A 21,185-nucleotide genomic window follows, 5' to 3' on the forward strand; every position below is an offset into this window, starting at 1 on the left:
TTTTACAAGCTTAAATATTGTATTTTTAAGCTTGTGGGCAGGAAGATGTGTAAAAAGTTCCATCTTTTTATAAAGATCAAGACAATTTTGCAGTGTAACCAATTTATTTGTTTACAGCTGCAAATACATGGCTAAAAAATTCGGATGTTTTATGTAGTCTTCATCAACAATGTAGATATAATTGCCTGAAGTTACTTAAGCTTTCTCTTCTTTATCGTATCTTACTGATGGAATCCTTTGTAGATGTGTAGACTGTATCTTCCTCTTACTGATTCTTCTATGCCCGTGGCACGTTAGAGCTTTTATTTTCTGCATCGCAAAAAGCTATTTCTGCAACATTCGAGAACTGCTTTTGGCTTTTTGACTTTATTTGTTGTCATGAAATTGGCATGTATTTGTGTATTATTTTAGTGAGAAACTATATTATTACAGTGTGATTAGAAGTATGGAAGTAAGATGGATTGTTCATCTGTGGTACATAGAAAAGGTGGTTTTGTGGGATAGGAACATTCTTGTTTGGCAAGAGACAGTACTCTGACTGTTTTCTTCCCATTGTGCGTTTTTTCCTTTTTCATGTGTGGCATTTGAGTGTGTTCAGTTGTGCTCTGCCCTATTTCTTCAGACAAGAGACTGTACTGTGACCCCCAGCCAGCTGAAGGAAAGTAAAGGGGTTTTTAGGTTCTTCCATCATTCTGTTACACTTAGGGCTACCCTTGGATTTGAATGTTCTTGCAAGAAAAACTTAACCTAACTTGGCTAAACAAAGAAGGTGTATTTTTTGTTGTTGTTGTTTTTTATAGTCTTTGTTTCTTTTTCCATGATGATTAAGCAGAGTGTTAGAGATTTCCTTTGGTCCTGTCCTTATTGCTGTACTTGCGTGCAGAAGATGACCTACTGTGGGAGGTGATGTCCAAGGCTATTTGGTGAAAACTTGTAGGTCATGGCACATGGTGGAAAGAAAACTATGCTTATTAGTATGGAAATGCTGTCATCTGTAGTCCTTGGATATTCTACCAAGAAAGAGGTCCTCATGCAAATGAAGTTTATTTTGAGGTTTACTGTGGGCTGAGTTACACATTTTTCTCCAGACATCTTGCCTTAGTTTTGGTTTCATCAATCTGCACATTTATATAAAGATGACTGTCTCAGTATAATTCATGAAGTTACTCACTTCTGAGCTGTAAGTGTGGATGCCAATGTTACACTACATTAAACTTTCTACCTCAAGGGGTGCTTATCACGTAAACCAAATGAAGTAAAAGGGAGATGACAGAAGGCTGCTACAGGTGTAAACTCAGGTGAGCAGTCACATCCTAAAGAGGGGGGATTGAAAAAGACTTCTCTGGAGGTATTAAAGGCTTTTTTACGATACCGTTCAGTACAATTAAAAATAGAGGTGATGGCTAACATTATTTCATTGAAGCTTTTTGCAAAGGTTTGTTAGCTTTATGGTACAAGAGCAGAGAAACCACAGAGGATGTGTTTTTGATCAAATTCTGTAATGCAATTTGTTAAAAGATATAAATAAATTAAAATCCTGCAGGGACCCCTGCACTTTTAAAAATGGAAATAAAGTTTGAATCCTTATAGGGCTTGATTTAAAAAAAAAACAAAACAAACAAAGAAAACCCCCCAAAACCCCAAACCATTTTAAAAAAAAATTTTGTGTCTTAGACTTGTTAGCACACAAAAAAGAACAATAAATCTTAAGGAGACCATGACTGTATTTACTTCAGTTCTAAGGAAAAAGCTTTTTTCTTCAAACTGTTTGTTTAAGTGTTCACACGTACAGTTGCTTAAAATGCTTTACCAAGAGCTCCTCCTCATAACCAAATTGACACGTTCCTAGAGGTAACGGGGGGGGGGGGGGGGGGGGGGAATAGCAGCTTCTGATTTCATTGTGTGTTGAAGTTGGAGAATATTCATATATTTCTGTAGCTGTATCTTTATTGCTTTTGGTAGACCATTAGGAGTTTTACTCAGCAGTTAAAGAACATTTTCTTAACGTGTGTCAAATAACCTTGAATCTTTAATGTTTGAAAATGAGGACTAAATATCCCATAGCCATTCATTTTGTGGTCTGCTGACACTTCCGTGAAAAAGCTAGTGTAAACTGCAGATCAGCAAATTCCCTGCTGTTAAGCCTACAACTTCCCTGGTTTTATAATTATGCACAGCTGATTTTAAAATGGGTTTTCACATGCTCATTGGTGCAGTGCGAAAGCACCTTGCGGGAAGTGTTGGGTTTCTCTCTATCGGGCCGTGTAACGAGTCCCTTGCTGCAACATCTTGCCCCTCCCCTAAGCAGCCAGCATGCACTGAGCATAGTGGCTCTGCTGGAGTTGCTTCTATTTTCATGGAGGAGATAGCAGACCTTGCACTGCAGCAGGTGGAGCTGCCTTGGTGGATCTAACCCTGGTTTCTGGCTGACAGGACCCGAGTATTACTTTGGGCTGTGAGACAGTTGTCACTTCAAGCTGACGCTAACATAATTAAATGTAAAGCTGACTCGAAAATTTTAGAAATGGACACAGGATTTTTGCTTTGTTTTTTTTTAAAGATCTGGCTTCTAACGTGAAGCAAAATTTCTCCCGAAGGATTCAACCTATTTATATAAAGGCTTATTTTTGAACACTATGGACCTAGATTAAATGTCAAAGACCGGCAGCAAGCAGCGCTTACAGAGGCATTTTTCTGGAATCTCAGTCACAGATCGATTGAAGTGCACAGGGTCTGAAAAAATGTCTCCTAGCATAAAAAACTTGGATTGTTTTTCTCCGATGCTATGCCACTGTAAAGTAGCATGTACCAGCAACACAATATCTTTAATGTTTGGATGTAAGGTGGGTCTATAAAAGGACTTTCCTGGAAATGTAAGCTGCATTTAATGAATGATTGCCATTATGTCTAATGTAACTACCTTTAATTTCTGATTAAATAGTGTGTATTTTGTTCCATGCCTTACTTGATTATCAGAGCTCTTGGTGATTGTGACAGAAGTAATGAATTATCACGCCTACTGTTTAAAGATCCCTTTGAACAACATTTTGAATTTACTGAATGCCGCATGTAAAATGTCGTCATTCTCCATTAATCAGCATTAATCATCATGTAATCAGTTTATGGCACTTGGCTTTAATTTTCTTCAGCTGTAGAGAATTAAATACACAGGAGACTTGCACTGAGATGTGGGGCTGGAAATGCCTCCTGACATCATATTGATGGAAGCAATTCTTAGTGGCAGGTTTGGGTTTAACAGTGCCCTTGGGCATCTAGTCATTTTAGGACTACATCAACTGTTTAGGTTTCAGAGTAATAGAACATATATAATTTGGTAATCCTTAGAACAGTAAACAGAATATATTCAGTGTCGTGTCAAAAATACTTTTTTTCAGTAAAATGAATGCACAGTGTGAAGGATATGATGAGAACACTAAGTACTGGAAAGCCCCTTTAAAATTAAAAGGGTATGTGTGTGAAGTTACTTTTGAGACAGAGATTCAGAAATGTTTCTCTCCGAAACTTATTTTGCATATTCAGTGTTTCCAAGTCAGTGTTCATTATTTTTAACAACAAAAAAATTGAACTAGATTTTATTTTATAAATTGGGAACAGTTGTGTGTGTGTACACATATACATACATACATGCATGTGTGACGCATTTTTAGATATATAGATATCTATCTAAATGTTGATGTTGAATAAATGTCACCTAGGTTGGGAGGGAGGAGTCTAAATTTTTATGTGTCTTTGATAGTGTGAACGATTTATTATGAAACTTAAAGTTGAATGCTTTATTTCCAGGAGGGAAGAATTTGCCTTTTTTTGAATCTACTTATCTTTCATGTGTCCAAAGCATTTTTCAATTGAAAATATGTACATGTTTGTTGATGCAATTTGGAAACTATTTGCTATAAAATTAAGATTTTTCTTTCCCCCCCCCTTCTTTTTGTGGATCTTCACATCCCTTTTTTATTTAGAAGATATTCTCATATTTAAATAATAAACTTGGGAAGAAAGCCATAGAATGAGAATACTATCTTGATTTTAATTTTGCCGGTTGAATCGCAGAGGAGGGATGCTGTTCACTTTAAGACCAAACTAAAAATATCCAGCAAACATCCAGAATCCACTTTGGGCGTTTTGTGTCGGATCTGAGCGATGGCGGCATTTTCTACTGTACCCGCGCGTCAGCAGCAGCTCTTTTTGTCTGTCTGACTGCATCAATGACTTCTTACCTTGCTCCAATTCAGCGCACGCCTGCCCCGGGGGGGAAGCCTGCCCCGGGGGGGAAGCCTGCCCCGGGGGGGACGCTTGCCCGGTGGAGGTGGCAGCGTACGCGGGAAGGGCGCGGGGCCCGCCCGGCCGCCGGAGGGCGCGCTGCCGGCGTGGGGCGCGGCTGGAGGGGGCTCCGCCGCCGGCACCGGGCTGGCAAGCAGAGCGGCCAGGCGTGGGAGGAGAGGGGTAAAGAAGCACCTGGTACAAAACACAGAATTCCGTATTATTATCTTTAGCAGTGTTGTTTGGCTGTATGCTAAGAAGTGTATCTTGCACACCAATAGTTTCTTGGGCGCGATTAATTTAGCAGTGTTGTGTTTTAAAATATCTCGGACTATTTATGCACAGGCTTTAATTATCTTCAAATAAACATGTACTGCGTTAATACAGAGTGGGTACTCTATACTAGTCTACGTCCCAAATGAACTGAAGGATTTAGGTTTAAATAGTTGTGACCTGCTGGTAATGCAGAGACATTTTGCACTAGTAGGCACTTTTCGTTTTTTGAAGAAAAGTTGCAGGGTTGTATTGCACTGAAAATGAAATAGTCTTTGTCTATTGGGAACATAGCCTTTGAATAGTGAAAGAATCAATATTTAAATGACATTGTGAAACAGTAATACAGGATAACCCGTTCAGTCCTTTGCATAAAGAAACAATTCATCTCACAGAAGTAATCCTATGAAATAGTATTTTCCATTTTCCTTTACTGTTTTTTGACTACACATGAAAAGAACATTCACAGTCTGACTGCTCCTTCTTTGGTCTCTTTTCCTGGGCATTCTGGAACAGGTGAACTTCTTCACTACAAGTATTTCCGATGTTTTTGTAAATGTATATATACATCTTAAATTGTATCGTTTCTGGAGATCCATGACATGAAGCATTATGTAAATACTTAAATTTAACACTAGCTGTGCATTTTGACATATGATGGGACACTGCGACCTAAATAAACACATTATATGCAGTTTTATTCAAGATACAGTGTCAAACTGAAATTGTCCAAGGGGGGTGAAATGCCTTATGTTTTTGTCTTAGTTCTAACTATTAAAAGAAAACTTAGTGCTTTTATTTGAGAATGAAGCAGCTAGTTACTCAAAGTACTGAACTTGTGTTTAAAAGAAAACAAACCCAAAGATCAAAAAACCTGTTCTAATATTTCAAGTCATTTGTTTTATTGCATGTTGAGGCCTAAATTGAAAATAATACTGAGTGTCCTATTCCATGATCAGTGAAGAAGTTCTGAAAATACACAAACACGTATCCTCTTTTCTTACATTACTGAAGTTTCTTTTCTTAGCCGCAGGCTTTCAACTTTTCAGTGTGAATTGTTGTTCACCTGCAAAGAGACTTTATTTGGCTTTCATAATCTGCCCGGTTTTTACAAATGAAAAGTTTTCAAGTTAACTTCAGTTCTGCAATAACGGAGCATGCTTTTTGTTTTGTGTCCTTTTCTTTTCTTCCATGAGGAAGGCACTATTATTTTCCTGAGCACTAGTTTCTGGTTTAGCACTTCCACTAGACTAGACTTGTACAAAATGCACTAGCATCTTAGTATAATACTTATTTTGGATTAGTTTTGTTTTAGCGAGATTACGCAAAATTTGGGTGTATTGTTGCTTTTGTTGTTAGAGTTGGAGGTTACTTTCTGCTGAATGGTATCTGGAAGTCGGAGTTGTTTTGGGGTTGGTTTTTGGGGAGATGTGAGGAGAACTGTAGATATTTAGGTTTTTCTACTCATCTGGTTTTGACATATTGCATCCTAGTCCTTTTATGCAGGAATGGAGATGTTGAATGTCAAGCAGTGTTTCCCAACAGCTTCAGTTGCTGGAATGATCTTTCGAAGGGTCCTTTCAGATTTACTTTAACTTCTAAAGTGGAGCAGTGACTGAACAAGGACAAGTATTTAAACTTGGGGAGCCAGGTGCAAATGGTCTAAAGCCACCTTGTTTTATCATGCTGCCTGTTCATACTGCATCAGAGAGGGTCTGACTCTGTGAGCTTCTATATAGTTATTGAATTCAAATGACTAGATTTACTTATTAAAGTCCTCATTTATTCTTAACCTCTTTCAAAACATGGGTTGGACTTGCACAGTGAAAATTAAAACTTACCCAGGGACAGACTGTATAAGCTGGGGTGTATGTTTTCCTGGGTTTTGTTTGTAGTTTTTGTTGTTTGAAGTGTGTAGTAACTTGGGAGTCGTATTGCTGTGTGGGTGGGGAGGGTTAAAATCTGGAGGAGAAGGGAAGCGAGTATAAGAAGGTCAATTTATGAACTTTTTTATTGTTTTTAAGCACCCTTTCACTCTGATATTAAGGTGTTTTAGCACTGATTTTTTTCTTTGTGTGTAGAGAAGATACATTACTGTGCTTTCAAATTTGTTTTCACGTAAGACAGTGGATTGATGTGTATGTCTACTGTGAACTGGATTTTGATACACATCCCATTTTGAAGAGAACTGTAGTTACTGCTGTCTTGCATTTTGTCATTAAATTATCTGGTAGTTAAGGATGTTCTTGCATAATTAATTTTCTGTCCATGAACATGGCCTTCTGTATGGCTTGAGTCTCTGGAATAACAGTGTTACACGCTGTTGTGGATATGGGTCACCAGTTTAGGGCATGGGATTGTTTAAGTGTTCTTTAAAGAATTTCCTTTCACTTCTGTTTCAGTAAGATTTCTCATTAGAGGATCTTTAAAAAAAATATACAACCACAACTTAATTATCTCTAGGGGATAGATTATGTATGAATCTGTTTGAAATATCTTCTTTTTAAAATATAGATAAGAGCTTAGGCAGACTAAAGCGAACCTTTTTTAGAATGAGTTTCCTAAAGCTTTTCTGTGCTTTTTCTGTGAACAGGTGATCTGTGTTCTGAAAAACAGTGCTGTAAAATGTCCACAAAATCCTTGTTTGTCCTGCACATTGTTGCAGATACTTTGTTCATCCTTATTTTTGTCTAACTGTGCTAGGCCTGGGAATTGAAGCAAGGAGGCTGTGAGCCTGAACAATTAACACGATGGATGATTTCACTGTAGTGAATTTGGACCATCTTCTTGTCTCATGTAAACTAGCACTGGTTTATTAAAGTAAATGGATTTTTCAGTAGTTTACAACAGTAAATAATTTAGTCCATAGTGTTTGGTTACAGTTCAGAACTCACCTAGCCAAAAGAAATTTTGTTAACTATATTGCATCAGAAGAGAAATGTTTTTAATTTTGGCACTCGTGTATAGCTGCAACTGAACCCTTTGGGGCAGTATCCCTGTCAGAAGTATGTGTTAAATGTTTAGCACTTGGTTGCTTTGGACTTTAAATTATGATTATAAATTATACAGCAGTCCATAAAGCTTCTTAAAAATAGTTAAATTGCTTGGCTGCTACCTAATTGAGTGCTGGGAAACTTCTGAGATGTGCAGCTGAGGCAGTCTGTCTGCAAGTTCAGAGCTGCTTTGCCACACCTGCCTTTTTTTTTTTTTCTTTCCTTTGATCTGTCTTGCCTATTGCTTGGCTGGCTCTTCTAAGCTAGGTTCTCCTTGGAGCCTGGATTTGGGTGCAGGATTGGATTCTCTGGGTTGTAAGCAGAGAAATAAGCTTCTGCTAGCCACTATGAGATGGGCTGGTCCTACTCTCTGCCTGCTTTTCTCGCTATTATGCCAGCACTGCTGCACATCTCATCTTGTGAGCCACTTTAGGGAATTAAAGAAAATTTAATACTGCTGGAAGAGGGAACAAACATTCTGCTGGATTAGCTTGCTCACCATCTGAAGTGAGATGTGTACTAGCAGCAAGGGGCAGGGAGATGTAGTTATACAGCTCGACCAAGAGGGGTTGAATGGGTCCTGGTCCTTTGGACAGTAGCTGCCCTTTGAGTGAGCTAGGCTGTACTGTGAAATGGTATCTTTAGAACGCTTTGGAGGGTAACTTGCATGGGATTTCACTTCATATGTAGCAGCAGAATGAAGTTGGCATGACTTCTTGTTGACTGAATTCTTGTTCAAGGGATGGCAGCTCCAGGGAGAGGAAAGGAACGGGCAATTTTGAATGGTGGCTGTTTGATCATGCCAGATCACTCGAATGCACTATCTCAGTCAAGAGGCATAGTATTTCAGAGGTGATGCTCCATAGTAAAGTAGTGCAAAACACTTCCACTTCTATGGAGAATTAGCTGTTATAAGATACAGTAATTTCCTTTACTTGAAGCACTTTGCTCAAAAGTAATTTCTGCAACGGGCAAAGATAGTGTGGTACCTTTCAAATAGGAAGTATTGTGGACATTATGTTTTCATGCACTTTGTGTCCTTGCCTTCTATTTGCACTTTGAAACATTATCCTGTAAGTATTTCAGTTAGCGTATTTTAAACATGAATTCTGTTTTTGTTAGTAGTTTCAAGTTGGGAAATATTTGCAAATAATAGTAAAGTCAATCTTGAATATCGCATCAAAATCCAATTAGCACTTCACATTTAAGATGTTTTTTTGAGAAGCTTATAGCCCTTGTCAGTGCCTCATATGAGAGAGAATCCTTTACCACAATGTTTTTTCATTTCTAATCTAAATTATAATGACATACAGATCTATTAAAACTTCACATGTTATTATAAGCACTGATACATTGTATAATGTAAACATATGTTTCTTAGTGAAATCTAAAGCCTGTTTATACTCAGGCATGTCCAAATACCTGTTTCTAATAAATGTGTCTGGTTTCAGGAAAAAAATCAAGGTAATTCTGTCCTTTGCCTAAAGGTATTGACTGTTCTGCAAAGGAAGTTAATTTTGATTGACCTGTGACTATTAATTTTTTTTTTTTTTTAATAAAACTGGAATGATCCACTTCTAGCTTTCCACAGGTCTTGTCTGAGAAGAACTGGGAACTTAATCCACTTTCAGCCCCCGTTTTCCTGTATTTCATAGTGAAATCGAAGCTTGAGATCTGGCAGGGACATTTTGGATCACAAGTCCAGCCCAATACTGCCTTCACCAGCAGAGCAGAATTCCTGCATTCTCTGATATAGCAAGATATTTTCTGTGCTTCTTGCAGCTCTCATGTTTATTTTCTGTAATTTCCAATGCGATCTTTTTTATGGTCTGATAAAGTTCACTTGTATTTTTGGCCAACACTGTTCTTTAAATGATAATTCTTCCCTGTTTCTGATGTTTAACATGGCTGCTCTAGAGAGTTAATGTCAAGTCCTTTTAGGGTTTTCTTTTGACAAGTTAAAAACAAGTCAATCTCAGAAAATAGATGAATGGCAAGAGTCTGAAGCTGAGCAATGTAGCATCTCTCTGCTGCAGGGAAAGGAAAGAAAAAGAACTTTTATCTTCTGCTAGTAGTGAGCTATTAAGTTGGCTTGGTCATCTCATGAAATCTCTGAGAAAGATTTGAAAAATTAGGGCTTTTCGAGTAACCATTGCATTTTTCACAACTATCAGCATTCACCATCTTTCCTTTGCCATCCAGCTAAGGAGAAGGTATGGAAGTGTTTTGAGGTTAGTTGTTGTAATAACAGAAGTCTTAATGCTCTTGCTTTCCTCTTTGCAATTTTTTCTTCTGCCTTGGGTTTCTCTGCTAATAATTGGTATTTTAGAGACAATATAGTTGTATTGCTTCTACTTAATAATTTCTAATACTTCAAAAGCATAATTTCTCTCATATACTGACCCTTTATCTTGTATGGTGTTAACAATGAAGGTTTGCATTGACTAGGGTGGATAAACTTTTTTTTAATTATTTTTTTTTTATTTTTTAGAGTACAAAAATAAATCGGGGTTATAACGTCAAAGATCTCTGATATCTCATCAGTTACGGGCTAAAAGAAACTGCATCTTTAGTGTCTGCCTGTATGTGTGTGGTTGGGTGTGGGTTTGTTGCTGCTGTTTTGGGGTTTGGAGGCAGAGGTGGGGATGGTGTGCTGTAGGGCAAGCTGTGACTGGGTAAAGTGCAATGGGTGATGGAAATGTAAAGCCGCAAGTTGTTCCTTCTAAGTTAGTAAGGGAACTTAACTTGCCTCCCAAGGAATCTTAGTGTTGGCAGAACAACATAGCAGGGAAGAGAAGAGCGAACAAATCCTTCCTCTTTCAGCACAAGTCAGTTATGTGACTTCAGCTGCCCCGTTTAACCTGGCAGAACTCTGCAATATTGCCTTACGATAAGTCTACAGAAGACAGAGTAGACTTATGTATAGCTCACTTCCAAAAGAGAGAGATCCCGTCCTGGTTTCCTCCCTCCTTTTGCACTGTCTCTGGTGTTCTTTGAGTCCCTGCCTGGATTGGGGTCAGTAATCCAGTACAAGTCTAACCCCGTGAAGGAGGAGAAAAAAGGTTGGCAATTTTCTGCTGATTTGGGTGCCAGAACCAAAGAAAGGAAGGGGGATATGGTGCCTTCCCCAGGGTTTGGGAGAGTAAGAGATTCCTGTTGTTAGGAGTTTAGCTGTCCTATCTGACCATGCTTAGAGATTGTTTTTTGCTGGATAGACAAAAACCAGTGTCTTGCTCTAAGACAGGCACGTGGGCGTGGGTGGGCGGGCAGGAAACGAGTGGGTTAAGCAATACAGGAGTTGGTAACTGATGGATCATTTCAAGCAGTTTCTTTATAGTCTATCCTGTAGACTTCATATCTTTGTAATATTGCAGGACTTTTCTGTGAAGGGCAAGGATCTTTGTGGTAGCCTGAAATCATACTTTCATGTAACTGTTAAGAGGGTTAGTTATACACTGTTTATCAGGTGCTGCCTTGGTGTAGTTTTCACGTGCTTATAGACAAATGGGTTACTTGCAGTAATCTGCTGGATTATGATGTAAAAATGATTTACCGAGATGATGACTCTTTTTTATTTAAATTGTAGTACGTAAATCTTAGAATTCTGTTTAAAAAAAAAAATCACGAAATGTCTTCTATCCTAAATATGCTTTATTAATAATAGGAATAGCTTTTTCCAAGTTTAAAATTATTACATGTTTAGAAGTGTTTTTTCTGTTCCTTTAATGACGTGACATGCTTTCCCTATAAACTAGTAACAACTATGTATGTGCTCCAGAGTATAGTAGTAGTGTGTGAAAGTGAATGTGGTTATGAAATGTTGGGGTGCATCTTACGGACACAGTAAACCCTGCTGGAAAAATTACATTACTTCAGCTTTCAGCTGTAGTTTTAACCAGCAATAAAATGTGTGGACTACCTAAACTGTCTCAGAATTGGCTGAGACTACAAAGGTGAAACTGGAGTGAAGCTTATATTTATGTTTGTTTGTTATGTGAGCCCATGTTAGCTTTGGAGTTTGGAGGTGCTGGATGAGCAGTTAACTCTGCAGTCAGAGAACAGGTCAATATTATGAGCATATCAATATGCTCCTGATTTCATTAATACCTTTTAGCAGGGATCTGCAAGTGTGGATACAGCACAGTCTGACTAGAACGCATCCCTGGTGGCTAAGCAATAGGTTCTGGTTTTTGAAATTGAATGCAAATTACTAAGACCGAGACTGAATAATATCTTGTGTTTCTGTTTGAAGACTTGCTTGTTGGGGAAGCTTAATCTGTCTGGTAGCAAACCCACATTTTATTATTTCATAATGAAGTTAGCAGTAGTGAATTACTATTTTGATACCCCAGTATAAAAGCTGAAATTCTTTAGCTGACAAAAAATGCTTTTGGCAGATGTGCTAAATCGGAAGTATAGAAAAAAGCTTTTGAGGCTGATAGTTTTTAAAGGCAGGACGAGGTGATAAATCCAACTGGTACTGGGGCATTCTGTTATTAGTGAATAATGTAGTGTTAAAGTGTTTGTAAGAAAAAACTAGTAAAGGGTAAAGTTCTTCGGAAAAAGGTTTTGGGGACATGCTACTGTATGCAAATAGGCTAAAGGAAATTAGGTAGCTTTAGAGTAGTTCTAGATGAGACTAAAAAGGCTGGAACCTTTTTAGACAGGATCAGTCTTTAAACTGAAAATACTAATTCAAACTTTTATTTCTAGATTTTATTGCCTTGAAGTCAGCAGGGTCAGAAAATAACTATTTTTGTCTGACCTAGGCTTTCTGGATAATCTTTTCATATTTCTGTGGTGGACTGATATTTTTCTATAATTGTTTTCTTCAGAAATACCGCTATCAGGATGAAGATACACCTCCACAGGAGCACAGCTCTCCACACATTACCAATGAGGTGACGGGTCCAGAGCTGGTTCACGTATCAGAGAAGAATCTGTCACAAATTGAGAATGTCCATGGATTTGTTTCCCATTCTCATATTTCACCAGTAAAGGTAGGCATTTTTAAAGTTATTGTAAGAGTGAACTCTTTTGATATACTTTCCAGGAATATAATTTTGTGGGGGAAAAAATGCATGAGATACACCTGCTTCTATTTTTTTAATGGAACTGCTCATTTGTAAAATTTACTTTGTAGATGTTAAGGCATTGACTTAGTTCCGCATGTTCTGACTAAAAATGCGTGATAGTAAAATGCTCAGATAATGAATGTAGGTAACTTAAGGTCTTAGGTGTAATTGTGATAGGCACTGTGGTTACTGCTGTCAGTTACATTTTGGGTTTTCTACCAGGATCCTGTAGAACCAATCCAGAGTTTGTTTCTAGTAAACATTTTAATTGAGGACCTACGTGGAAAACATAATAAGCCAAGTGTAATATATGTTTCTGGAGTTTTTCAGCATACAGCACCATTATTCTCACGTTAGCTCCAGTAACTTCAAGATAGATTGAAAAATCAAGAGGACAAACTGAGTGTGAGGTTTTGGGGGTCTGGGGGCTGTAGCAGGCAGTTTTATTTGCTGGGTTAGTAGGAAGATGTAGCTTAATAATTTTCTGAATAGCATAGTATTTTAGTGTGCCAGACTAAACGCTGTTCTCTACAACAGTTCTGAGTCTTTATGGCTTGTTTTGAGGAAAAAGTGGAGAAATGATTTGATACTGATGGGTGGGCTTTAGAATGATGAGGTGGGCTTACATTGTGGTAGGCCTACGGTTTGGTATTTTTAGCATGAATTGTTGGTGTGTGGTGGTATCCTTTGTGACTGAAATTGGCAGTGTATTGTAACGAGCGCCTCTATATTTTAAGAAAAAAGTTGTTTTGAACTTAGTTACATTTCCAGATTTTTTTTTTATTATAAAGAAAAATCTTGTTGAGTGTATCAGCTCTTTATAATTGACTTGTAAGGATTCTGCAGAGAAGCCAACTGTAGTGGGCGGATGTGTTAAGTAATTGTGTTCCAGCTTTTCTAAGATTTTTAAAATGTATATGTTGATATTGAACACAGTTATTTGTTTTTACTTATAACTCCGTAAGGAACTCTCTGTGTGTTTCCGTAGTCTTCAGGGGCTAGACAAGCTGAATTCTTTAAGCTCTAATGAATAACCTTTTTGAAGTGGGCTATATTAACCTTTGAAGAGCCTTGTAAGAAAGCTAGTATGACAAACCTTTCATTTTGAGAATGGCTAGGACCTCAGTCTTCTGTGGCTTATGAAGGTAGACACACAGTAACACACTTTCACATGTCTAATTCCCTGAATTTATTGATATTCAGAAAGTAATACATCACATTTTGTGTGCAACCATTAGGAAAAAAAAAATCCTCAGCCTCTGTCTACTTAAGGTCAACTGTTTATTCACAAGCTTTTCCTAATTCATAGCGCAGTTAGTCTTGCATTTCAGAAAGCATAAAGGGATCAAAAAGGCAAAGAGGCAAACTAAAACTGTCTGTAGTAAGTGATCAAGTATAATGCATTTCATAATCCAGAAATTCAAAGAAATAAAAGATAAAATTCTAGAATGGGTATGTGAGACTGAAGACCCTTTTCTTGGAACTGACTAGGTGTTACTTCATTGTACTTGAGACTGTTCAAAGGGCTGTAATTACCTTGGTTTCTTTCTGGCTGCTTGGATCTAAGGGAAACCAAACTACTCAGAATAGTTCCTGTGTTTGACTTTAGTTGGCTATTTGCAAAAATAATCTGAAATACAGAAATACAGAAGTGAGGATTTGATATTGGCAATATTAACATTCCATGGAAGATGACTTAATTTCTTACCTCTCCATAGTGTGAGTGATCTCTACCTTACAGAGATCCTACCAGGCAGTCTCCACAAACAAGCGAGGCTTGTATTTAGTGTTACATGGGAACCGTAATTATCTGTTTTAATTGAGCTTTATCTAACTACTGTAATTTTCTGTAAAGACACTGATGTAAAACCTAGAACAGTTTTACAGAAATAGATATGAATGATTGTACTCTGCCTTCCTCTGCTCAGATGTGATCTAAGCTGAAAATTTTTTAGTTTTCTTGGGGTGTGTTGAATATACAGCTCTGCACTGTTCTGGAAGAAAGAAACCATGTCCCATTTAGACTATTCTGGAAATAGAGTTAAGCAGCCTGTAAGTATAATTACAAAACATGGTGAGGCCTTTTCAAAATACTGTGTATGTTAGGTCTCTGAGGAGGATTAATATTATCTTTCTCAAATTGGTAAGTGCTCGGAAATCACCACTTGATGGGAAAGAATGTGTATAAGAGAAATACCATGCAACTCATATTACCATTTATACCATACCTCTGATTATTTTCATGTGACTACTCTCTTTATTAATTTCAGATCAATGTATGGTAGAACTGAAATTTCTCTGAGCTTTGTTCATCTGAAAACTGGGGTGGGTGCTCCAAGTTTCAGTTGTTTACCAGCATTTTGAATTCTGATGCTAAGTTGGTTGCTGATTTGCTTCTCTCCTGAAGAAGTTAACTTCATTGCATAAACTGTTTATAATGAGCATCTGAGGTCTTAAGGTATTTGGCGTGAGGGGTGCATCCATGGTTTTGTAAGCCCTGGGAGTCTTTATGGGACCTTTTAGAGTAAAATGCCTTTGACCTCACAAAATTTCTTTTCGGTCAGGAGATGGCTTGCTAAAGTTATTAGAATAAATGCTGTTAAAAATTGCACTTGAGTATGTCAGAAAAAAACCCAAGGCTGCTATTGTATTATTAGCATAGCTGGTCCTCTCATCTTTTGGCCATGCAAGATGTTCGTAGTTTTGGCATAGCTCATGCTGAAGATCAGTTTAGCCACAACAACTCTGAGTTAAGAGTGCTTTGCTTAATTTATTTGGTAGGTTGACTTGATGCACTGTGTAGGGACCAGGTCTTGGCTAATATACAAGATCATGATTAGCTTTGTTCGATAGTACATTTGCTTAAGGAAACTAAAGGTAATAAAAGGATGTTGTGTTTATTACACTAATAAAATAATAAGAAGACTTTTTAAAAAATTACAAATGTTAAATACACTTGAAATTTCAGATACGAAGTTATTAGTTTGAAGAACAGATGTCAACAGTGATTTTATGATCATATGCTGCTTTTTAAGAAATGCTGCAGAGGGCAGTAGAATCAGATTTTGAGGACTACCTTCTTTTATAGCAAGCCCTCTGCAGTCTAGAGCAATAATACAGAACATGAATAGATGATAGTGAAGAAGGGAGATACCTGGTTTTAACTAGTTTACATTTAGTTCTCGAGAGAAGCTTTCAAATTTTCTAGGACTTAAAGCAGCTTTTACAACTTGCTTGGACAGGTGGATGGTTTTCAGAGAGCAGCTTTCGATGACCAAAAAGACAAATGTGTATCCTAAATTTTTAGAGGATGAGCATGTGGCTACTATTTATCAAATGTTCCACATTAAGTACTGTAGTAACTTAAGGTGGTTTACCTTCTTGGTGGAGGGGTGGGCTACCGCAGATTCAGGTTGGGGTGAGATATCGCATGTTTGCAATTAGCATGAAATAACTGATACTATCTGTACTTGATTTAAAGTTTAAACATGAGACAGGGCTTACGGACTTTGTCTTGTTAGGGTGGAGCTTTGTCAGTTTAAGAGAAATGTATACTTCATATGTCTCAAACATCGAAGTAGTAAACTTGACCCAGGAGATTTCATGTCCTCTGTTCCCTATTTCATACTGTGTGAAGTGGAACTCTTCTTAATTCTGTAAGACAGCTTTTTTTGGAATGTTTAATGGTAGAGAATCATGAACAGATAGTGAAAATGATCAAATTAAATCCTTCACCAATATTCTGTCCCAAACATTTTAAAGAATATTTTCAGGTAGGTAGACAGCAAGTACCAGAATTTCTTCAGTATGAGGTTTTCAAATTCCTCATAGAAACTTGTGATTACAATGCGAGGTTCCTTGAGTTGTTATGAAATAAAATATGATGAAGTTGAATTGACTTTGGTGTAATTGAAGCAATACGTTGCTACCAAGATTGACCACTAGATGGTATGCTACAAAAGGATTTATTTCAATTGTAAAACTGAATTTAGCTTCTGTATCATACCTTCAGATTGATGTTTTTGAATTTAATTGATGCTTTTAAAAAAATTAATTAACAAATTTAACATTTGTTTTTAAAGAGCTCCAACCAAGTGAAATCTGTCATAGATGTGATACGATGGCAAACAAGTTTTTAAAATTTGTTTAAGGTTTAGTGCAAGTTGGAGTTTTCTATCAAGGAAAAAAAGCTTTGAGTAACAGATTATTACAAGGTTTTAAAATAATGGCTCATGATATAATAAGACAAAAAATCTATCTTAAATTGCAGTATTCTTCATTTAAAGCAACCTGTGCATGAAAGGGAAAATATTTTATTTATAGCTCTATAATTATAAGGTAGCATAGCAATTCAATATTTACGTGTAGACCCTGATTGGGGCTTACATATTTTTCCGTATTATGTTGATGTATTATATGTTGGTATTTGGGGCTTTTATTTCACTGGTAATAAAGAAGCTCCAAAGAAAACATGCAATAATTTGTAAACTGCTAAATATCTTTTGTACTGGAAAGATACACTGTGATTAGTTTGATAAATGTTTATCCTGCTCTTTAATAAACTCTTTTAATATTACAATATTCACTGCAGTTCCATTACATCCACGATTCCCATTCAGAATTTGCACAAGGCTGTTCTTGGAGAGTTTTCCAAGTATTTGATAAGTTCAGAAATGGTATTATGGTGTGGCTGCCTGCAGTAACGGGAAGCTAGACTTACTGATTCAGAAAAGCCTCTTCAGTTCTTTTTTGTTTAACCAAATCTTTTTCACAGATCTATCTCTGGAGATTTTCACCATAAGACCACTCTTAAATGGGTGCGAGAAGAATGCTTGCACTTGGTTTGTTCCTTACACACATAGCAGACATTGACAGCTGAACATAAATGTTTTAGTTGGAACATTGTACTAGCTTTATTAGTCTAGTAAGGTATCTAAAATTGCTTATTCATGCTATACAGTAGAATTTTAATTACTGATGAATAGCACAGACATAAGGAACTAAAGGTATTCTACTCGTTGAATGTATGGCATCTTTAGACTAGCTTTCTGCAATCATCATTGAAGTAGCAGAACAATCCAGGAATTGTGAGAAATAGAATTGGTGTGTGTGAGGGAAGTATGTTAATTTTTAACTTATGGTTACATAATTATGGGCTCTTGTACATATTTCATGCAGCACAGTTGGCTGCTTTACCGTTCTCGTGCTCAGGAGTGATCATCTCTGTACAAGTGATGCTGGGAAAATACAATATTGAGCAGGTCAGGCAGCGCAGTGATTGGCCTTTTTCATTACTGGCTGCCTGTTTGATCTCATGCAAAGACGTGTCATTCCGGCTGAGCGCTGTTATATTCTGCTGGAGTACTTGAGTGTCAGATAATGCAGTAAAAATCCCTGCTTCTCTATACCAAAGATCTTTTAAAAATGTTCTAGACGTGGATTAATGCTGCTTGCCTATTTAAAGCACAGTGGTGGAGTCTTTTGTGGTTATATAAACTTATTTCAGTAGAGAAACTATGACTTCATAATATTATGACATTGACTGCAGATGAGTTACTGTTTTCCTACCTCTGAACAGTGAAGTGTTTCAAACTAAGGTGAAATACTGTTCCCCATTGGAAAGTTTTACCCTCAAATTTTAACTACAAGAATCTTTTTGCCCAAGGGAAGCATCTGGTGCTGGGTCTGAAACTAATCTCATAATGTGCTGAATACCTTTGAACCAGTAGCTTTGCCCCATGTCAGTGCCCCTCTGCTTTATCTCTGTTTACCTAGCAGTGTCGGATCTGGGAGGAATTAAACTTACTCAGGCTCAGTTTGCATTAGAGTGAAAGTGGTCCTTTATTTAGAATAAAAGCAGTAAAACAGAGTTTACCTTCTTTGGCTCTATGAATCTCTGAACTGTTGGAGCTTGGGATGGTATAGTGGGGAGAGAAGGACTACTCTATGGTTTTGCTATTAGCTACTGAACACAATAGGTTAGTTGGGCATTTTATTTGACCTAGTGCTGTGATTATGTGCTTGTTGGGTAAGCAGTATGGTCTTTAGCCTTACCTTTCCTCTTGCTTAGAAGTAGCGGACCCTGTTTTTGTGCCAGATACCCCATACTTAGTGTAGTGTACACACTGTTTCAAAAAGTTTCTAATAGTATGTATCAGTGGCACCTAAACCTACCTGACGGGCTTTGTAATCCATGTACAGCAGTCCAGTTCACTACATCCACTGTAGTTTCACTCTGTGAAATAAATGTCTTGTGCCCACTTAGTGTATGCCTGCTTTTTTTCACGTTTAGAAATCTTTGTAAAAGTGTTCAGGACCTAATGGTATTTAAGCTTAATGGTTTTAAATGAACTCCAATATAAAACTGCTTATCTGTTAGTGCTGCAATGCTGTATAACAGTCTATTTAAATTGACTGTGGTATCACAGGAATGAAATATGGCAAGGTGGTACTTGTTCTTAAAATAGCATCCAGAAGGGAGAGGAGAAATGAGAACTCTCTCATTTCTGTACTGTCAAAACACAGTGAAAGTATTCTAAAGAGCAGAATCAATAAGTATGTTGAGAAATTACAGATAAGGAAGCAATGAAAGCTTTGTAAAGAGAAGTTCTGCTGCACAAATCTCTTAGCAGGTGCATAAAGATTGTCTTGTTCATGTAGGTTTCTAGGTTTTCCTAGATGCACACAATAGAATTCCTCAAAAAAAAGCTTACAGAGAAATTTAAGCTGTCATGGAATAAGAAAAAAAAAAATCTTGGGATTTAATTGTTTAAAAAGACCCGAAACAAACCAAAAACTAAAGGAAAGTAAAGGGTAAGAAAGAAGACCAGTAATCATGATGGATGGAGGTTACCAGAAGGATCTTGGAAGAACTTGTGTTCTCATTGCATCATCTCAGAAGAATGAGAGCTCAGGGTTATAACAGATTAATGGAATAATCATCTCAGTACTCAAGTTACAGTCAAAAAGGCAAATGGAATACAAGGAATATCTGGGGAAGCAAATGGGAATAAAACTGCATTATTTTATCACTCTAGAAATCTGCACTGATCTTTATCTTGATGAAGAAGACATTTCAATCTAGAAATGGCTCATAGAAGAGGAATAAGAGTGGTCAGAGATAGGGGCGGCTACTGTACAATGAAAGATGGATCAGTTTGACTCCTCAGTTTGGGAAAGAGCTGAGTCAGGAGACATCAATAAAACTACAGTCAGTAAGGTTAGGTCACTAAAATTATGAAAATTACTAGGGAATGGTTATTTCAGAAATATAAATATATATTTGGAAATATAAATTAGCAGGTGATAGTTGTCTTATAGCCCCTAAACGCAGTGATCTACAGTCAGCCTCTGACTTTAGAATAATCTTTCAGCTGCTTATAGTCTTTTGGTTTCTAGCTATACCAATAAAGGTGTTACAGCATGCATTGCTTGTCTCTTCTGCCCTTTTTCTTCAACTGGAAGCAAGCACCTTTATTTAACTCCTTCCCATTAATCCATATGGGAAATAACTGCTTATATAAATGTGCACGTAAACTCATGCTTCCTTTAATGCAGGACAACTTCCTTTCCCTGTGAACCTGAATTTTGTGCTGATAAGCTTAAAAGGTTCCCTTCTCCTTATCTCCTGGTATGCCTTCCTTCCTGTTCCCCTCATTCACTCAAGTGCTTGCCCAGAAGTCTTTTGGAGCTTGTGGAGCTTCTGTTAAAATAGACTCCTCTGTTCATTAGGAGACTTTTTCTGCGCTCAGAAAGAGCTTATGGTCTTTATGATTTGAGGAACTATGAAGGCATGTTCAAGGTTAGCTGTCAAAGTAATTGTAACTTCCTATTTTCCCTAGTACATTTTCTTGTTTATATTTCCTGAATCCTGCTCCTGTCTGAGCAGGTAGGCGAGACTACCCTGAAGATGAAGATGCTGTTTCCATTTAGAAATTAAAGATTGGATGACATATGATTTGCAAGATTGGTTGATATTTATGATTGTGAGAAAGTTGCAATATGTTACCTTTTTCTGAATGAAGACCTTTCTAAAGCTTTATGACAACTTCAGCAGGAAGGTAGTACTTCTGGAGTTAGGAACATACCTAGAATAGTGGAAATTGTATGAAAAACATGAACATACCCTCAGAAATACTAATTTTTAGGCTAGCATCATACTTTGGTGGTCACTCTTGAAGGGGTGCTCTACAATCTTTAATTAAAATGCCTTGCCCAAGTTCTTGATAGGTTACCACTTTTAAGGTTCCTGTAATTGAAGAATATACAAATATGTGCAAAGATGTCAGTTTGTGTCTTATAGTAAGAGGCAGTTGACCAAATCTGCTCCTTTCTCAGTATGGATCTGCTCAACAAATTCTTGTCAACAAAGACAAGAAAGAAAAACTGTAACAGATGGACTGTGGATTAATCCAAACATTAGAACAACCTAAGATACAGTAATCAACATCAAGTCTTCTTAATAACTGGTTATACTCTTTTCGCCTGAGATTTCCCCTGAGCTCTCAGTGCAGTTGGGTTCATTTTGATGACTGAAGAAAGCCTAAAGAAACTTATATTAAAC

The 21,185-nt window shown here is 37.3% G+C and overlaps 1 protein-coding gene across 6 annotated transcripts in view; it reads left to right on the plus strand.

The window, feature by feature from the left end:
• DLG1 (discs large MAGUK scaffold protein 1) overlaps positions 1-21,185 on the plus strand; it is a 173,788-nt gene that overhangs the window by 49,158 nt on the left and 103,445 nt on the right. For all 6 annotated transcript variants that reach the window (XM_075507201.1, XM_075507203.1, XM_075507205.1 and 3 more), the window contains exon 4: positions 12,383-12,547. In XM_075507201.1, coding sequence (XP_075363316.1) covers positions 12,383-12,547 — 165 coding nt within the window. The remainder of the gene's footprint in view (positions 1-12,382; positions 12,548-21,185) is intronic.

The sequence above is a fragment of the Mycteria americana genome, chromosome 7, assembly GCF_035582795.1.
Source record: "Mycteria americana isolate JAX WOST 10 ecotype Jacksonville Zoo and Gardens chromosome 7, USCA_MyAme_1.0, whole genome shotgun sequence".
Lineage (NCBI taxonomy): Eukaryota > Metazoa > Chordata > Aves > Ciconiiformes > Ciconiidae > Mycteria > Mycteria americana.